Here is a 6,000-nt window from a genome sequence, read left to right as displayed (position 1 = left end):
GAGGTAGACAGAGATTGTTGGTGGTGGAGACAGTGAGTGACCACTGTAAGTGGATGTAACAACCTGCTGCTGTGAGAGAAATAAAAGCTGGTGTGGGTTGGGACTGCTCTTCTCCACTGAAGGGGAAATAACCCCTGCCTTCTCAGCTCATATAATATTAAATATCTCTCCTTCCACTTTTCTCTTTCCCCTCCTCTTTCTTGTAGGGCATATAGAGAGGGCAGCATTCATACACCCTGTCTTTCATTTCAGCTCTCTCTCCGGTCCCTCACTCTCTCCATCGCTCTCTCGCTCTCTTTCCCTGAGTGTGCGAGAGGAGTTCAGGCAGCAGCTACGTCAGCCGCCAGCGAGCAGCTGAGGAGAGCTGTGGAACTCGCATGTATGTGTGTGTGTGTCTCTCTCTCTCTCTCTCTCTCTCTCTCTCTCTCTCTCATATACTCTCATACTTCTCTCATAGTCTCCAGCTCATGCCTCTACTCTCTCTGGAGTCTACGGCTGTGGCACATCCTGGGGCACTGACACGGCGAACGAAGCACCTCCTCTCACCATCTGCACTCTGATCCTCAAACGGAAGCAGACCACAGCACAAACCAAGGAGAAAATAAGGAGAAAGTGGAAGCAAAGGATGGAAGAGATGAAGAGAGAGATGAGAATCTGAGGGAAAAGTGCAGAGGTAGGAGAGACTGACTGAGAGTAGATGGACAGAGTAGAAAAAGTGTGTAAACAAACAGTATTGGAGGCAAGAAACAGAGATGAAGTGAGGAAAGCAGAGCTGATAGAGAAAAAGATCAGAGGTGAGACTGATAAGAGTCATATTTGTTATAAATAGGACGCGGTTGGGCACGGGAGAGAATAACAACCTTAGAGAAAGACGATTTAGGGAAAAATGTACTAACAGCCACGTTGCGGTAGAATAGCTGGCGAAACGGAAAAGAGCAAAGGCTCAGGGAAAGATCAGCAGGGGGGATCAGAGTAATTTGCAAAGGGCTCTTCACACGCCGCCCTGGCCAACCACATGCCCATCGAATTTGTTTGTAAAATCAAGTTTGCTGAGGGCGACGAAGCCAAGGTGGCCTCGACAGACGGAGGCGGAACCGGCATGCTAGATGAAGGCCTACGGCGGCGAAAAGGAGGCATGGCTGACCTGTCGTCCTTTGCTAGCTCCTCTTCGCTACACGGTCTGGCTCGGGTATTGGGGACGTCAGGACGCTTGGGCTTCAGACAGACCCTCTGGGGACTGGCGCTGTTGGTCTCGCTCTGCCTCTTCCTGTACCAGGCGACATGGAGCGCGGCAGCTTATCTGGAGCATCCCCACCTCGCATCACTGAGGGAAGAAACCCACCGTGAGCTCACCTTCCCGGCCATCACACTCTGTAACGTCAACCGATTCCGCTTCTCTGCCCTCACAGATGCGGATATCTACCACTTGACTAACCTCACCGGCCTGCCGCCCAAGAGCCGTAAAGGACACCGGCCAAGTGAGCTCCAGTACCCACCCCCAGACATGCTAGACATTTTCCAGCGCACTGGCCACCAGTTGGAAGACATGCTGAAGAGCTGCAATTTCAGCGGGCAGAACTGCTCAAGCGAAGACTTCAGTGTGGTGAGTAGCGCAAGCTATGTATGGCTACAAGATGCAAAAAAGATATAATTGTGATGGGATAAGGACATTTGTTTGGCTTGAAAGTCTTCTCTTTGCGTGGCTTTCTTTGTTTGGTGACTTTGAAAAGAATTAGTCTTTTCAGTATGAGAGACAGCTAACATCACTGATTTGTGTGGAAAGAGGAAATGAATCCCCATCCATCTGTGTCTAACCTCCATGCTGGGGCAACAGACTGTAGAACAATGCCGTTATTTGCCATCTCAATTTGAGATCTGCCACATTTCTCTCCCACTTTCTAGATCCCTTTCTTTTCCTGTTACATCATAGTCTGTCCCATCTGATGCTGAGTCTTATTTTGGCCAGAGAATGGATGAAAAATTCAGGAGAGGGACAAGCGACATGATTCCTGCATTAGTCAGCCTTGAGGAGACACACACTCAACTCTCAAAAGAAAGTTCCCTTGCTTACATTGACATTTTTTGTTTGTCAAGTTGGCGTGATTCTTTTCAGTTTTGCTGTTGTTGCTGTAATTTCAGTCAGTAATTTCCTCTTAGGGCTTCTTTTATCATTCTACACAGGATCAGATAAGAGAGATTTTCCGTGATATAGACCATGAGACTTCTGTCAAGGATATCAGCTCTCTCTGAGTTCGAGCCCTCCTCGTATAGCTAATTTACTCCTTTTCTCTGTTAACTCCTTCACTTTTTTAGTCTTGGTTTCTTGTGCATGGTTTTGAAATATAATAATTTACTATCTGATTGTATGGCGGTTTTATTCAGTAGTGAAGGCTTAGGCAGGTGATCTACTGCATTATCCTGTTCACAAATTAGTTTGCCATGTATAATGTATAATGGTTGTGTGCATTCAAATGGCTGCATTTTTGTGCTTATTGCTGACAGACAGTCTGTTTGTCAGTGATTGACATTGTAACCTGCCCTTATAAAAATATTTTCCATTTGCATTTAGGAGAGCTAGAGTCAATATCCTAACATCCTACAAATCTACAGTTTTTCAAATAAAGTGCACATTTAGCGAAACTCTAAATCTTCTAAAACCTTCTGATCTAAAAGTGTATTTTAATTTTAGATGGTTAATTTTTATTATCTTTATGTTTTATTTAGTATTATAACTAGCATATTATTATAAGAAAATTATTATATATGTAGTATATTAATATTGCCACAAGGATAATGAAAAAAAACTGTCTATAGTCTATAGTTACTGTCTATATGTATTTCTTTGGCTTGATTTGCTCATGTAGATAAAATAATGCAATGGTCATCAGTTCCTACAGTAATGCACTTCTGAAGTCATAATTTTGAGCTTGTATTTTGAACCAGGTTTGTTCTTGGGGGAAAATTATTAAAGCCAGACTGTATTGAAGATATTTGAATTAAATAATAAAATATACTTTATTGTCCCCAATAGGAAAATTTGGTGTTGACTTAGTATTCAACATTTCTACATCACCTGTACTACAACACCCCCTCCCCCCCTCCCCCCTCTCCCCCCTATTCTGTTGACATTCTATTTAGTTAAACGTTTCATGCTCTTTGATCTATAAGAAGTCACTAGCGGCTGTGATCTCTCTCTGTGATGTCTTCAGATCTTGAACCATCCTTGTTAGGCTCCTTTGTTGCTCAGTTATGATTTCCTGTTTTGTCAAGGCTGTGCAGCAGTGCCAAAATACATTTAGTACAGTACCTGTGAGTTTAACACATCATAGTTTTGACATAAAGCCCTTGTTATGTACTGACATTGCAACAGGATGTTATAGAAGTCTTAAAGTCTGTGGAATTTGAGGTTGCTTGATGCAATAATGCACCTGTAGACATCTTTTGGCATAGAAATTAAGTAGTGCTACAACTGTACTATATGTTATTTAAAAATATGAATGCATGCTAAATTAATAGTGTCTGTAAATTAGTGCTTTAAATGGAAGGAAGCAACATGTAAGATGAGAATGACGGAACATAAGAATAATGTTGTCAATACAGTAATTTGCTTACGTTGTTGTGCCATTATTGGAATGAGTTATGCCAGCCAGTCTATTTTAAAATGTACCTGCCTGTCATGTAAAACATGAACAGTGACTTATGGTTTTGATACAGTATTGGATCAGCCTTTTCCTGTCGAAGTGGACAGTTCTTGATGAGAATAGTACTTTGTTGGTTACACTTTATTTTGATGGTCCACTTTAGACACTGCACTAATGTAACCCCTCACACCGCTCCGAGCGGGATTCGAAGCGGCTCTTTCTAGCTGTCCTCTGCTACACTTAACCCACTAAACCTCACTCTCATCCGGGTCACGGTTAAAATATAACCCCAGTCACACACAAGTTACAAGTTGATCTATCTGTTCTCCTTTCTCCAGAGATCATAATGGCCCTTTTATGGCTCTAACACAACAATTGAGCCTGTCTAGTTGTCCATCTGAAGCGATTAGATAAACATTATTTTGTTTCAGTACCAAAAATAGGCTGCTGCATATATAGGCTTAAGAGCCACAGGCTGTGTTTTGACTCCCTCACCAATCAATAAAAGAGTGTGTTTAATCAATCCTTCTGCAATTCATCTGGCACAGCTAAAGCACAACCATTACATCAATAGAATCAATGAAAAGCTAATAACTATGCGAGTTCAAACAGGATCAGTCTTTATCTTTTTCTTGATTCTATGATATTCATTTTAAAATGCATCTTAATCTTAAACATTACATTACAACTGAACAACCAGAAATCTACAGTACATCCCTTATTGTAGACGTGTTTACATGGACCATAATAATCAGTTTGTAATCAGGCTAGTAGCCCATTCAGAATAAAAAAGTCAAATGTAACCATGCCAATCAGAATGAATTGGTCTAATCTGATTGAAATTTTATTTGGATTGGGAAGGGTGGTGGTTAAACCTTTTATAATACATTCGATAGGACATGCAAAAACTTGGATTGAAAACTGAAACTGGAAAGTTCTAAGCGTGTAGAAATGGCGAAATTAAATATGACATGGAACGAGCTGTTGTTGTTGTTGAACGTACAGAATTATCAGAAAATCGCATACTTTATAGTAAGTACTACATTTGGTTTTAAACTTACTTTGCGACCGTGTTCTACATATAGTATGAATTTGTGTATAATCCAGATGTACTACATCCCAGCCAACATTTGTATATGGGTATGAAATTGGCTGAAAAATGGGCCCCATATAGGATTGTCCGCGGGTTCCATAATGGCCCCATGTTAACTGCCCAGATGGATTTCATGCAGGATTGCACCTGCCACTAGGTGGGACCCAAGTGGGCAATGTTACGTCCACATATATATTTGGCATCTAGAGGTTATGGGACGTAACACACACAAAATAAAATGAGAATAAATCCAATAGAATGTTGTTTAAAGTAAGATACTTTATTGAGGAAATGTGATGTGTGAAATTAAGAAACAGGCAGAGACCAAAACTGAATTCGTACTTGCTTTTAGTAAGAAAAATAGTTTTTTACACCCAAAACATCCAATAATACAATAAACAGTGAACCAAATATACTTCCAAAACAATGAACATCTATTTACAAATTATATACAACATAAAATATTAACGATTACAAAGTGAGGGACAAGAGCGGTGCTAAAGAAAATAAATAAATAAAACAAACACGTTAACTAAACCCCATAACCGCAACAGGCAACATGCACAAGACCCATCTCGGTCCCAGCTTTTCCGACATGTTGTCACTGTTATGTGACCTATTGTGTCGCTTCACTGCTATTCTCCTGTTCCCCTGTCTCCGGAGATCATAATGGCCCTTTTATGGCTCTAACACAAAAAATGGTGCCTATCTAGTTGTCCATCTCAAAGGATGAAGCTATTAGAGAGCCTTAAAAATAATTATTTTGTTTCAGTACCAAAAACAGACTGCTACATAAGCTTAAGGGCCACAAGCTGTGTATTGACACCCTCACCATCCAATAAGAGAGTGTGTTTGGCCTTGTGGGATTGTAAAGTGTCAAACTTGAGAATCTCGGCAGAAGTAGCATAGGTCATCTGGGTACATTTTACACTTATAACTGTTTTTCGAATACTATGTATTCGGACATACAGTATACTCTGATGGTGTACTGTTTTTCTTGACATATTTTTAAAAATATGTCAGTGCTATTATTTTGTCTCAAGATGCACACCAGTAATGTTTTTTTAAGGCATGTTTATAAAAGCTACACTGTAAAAAAATTGCTGTAGTTTTGCCAGTAACTTACTGTAGATTTAAATTGATGTTATTTACTGGCAACAGTTTGTTCAAAGTTAAATGAACATTAAACATTAACAAGTCTTTGTCTTTACAGAATAAAACTATAAAATAACAATCTAATGCAAAGCATTCTGGGAACCAGAAATC

General features: G+C 40.3%; 1 protein-coding gene across 1 annotated transcript in view; it reads left to right on the top strand.

Moving 5' to 3' along the window:
- Positions 1 to 311: 311 nt before the first annotated feature.
- The window catches only part of asic4b (acid-sensing (proton-gated) ion channel family member 4b), a 33,803-nt gene continuing 28,114 nt past the window's right edge, over positions 312 to 6,000 (top strand). The window contains exon 1 of the mRNA XM_084128334.1: positions 312 to 1,603. Within this exon, the coding sequence (XP_083984460.1) occupies positions 1,016 to 1,603 (588 nt within the window). The 5' untranslated portion in view covers positions 312 to 1,015. The remainder of the gene's footprint in view (positions 1,604 to 6,000) is intronic.

The sequence above is a fragment of the Abramis brama genome (genome assembly GCF_963993115.1).
Source record: "Abramis brama genome assembly, chromosome: 11".
Lineage (NCBI taxonomy): Eukaryota > Metazoa > Chordata > Actinopteri > Cypriniformes > Leuciscidae > Abramis > Abramis brama.
Note: the sequence above shows the minus strand (reverse complement) of the source record. Positions and strands in the feature narration are given on the sequence as shown.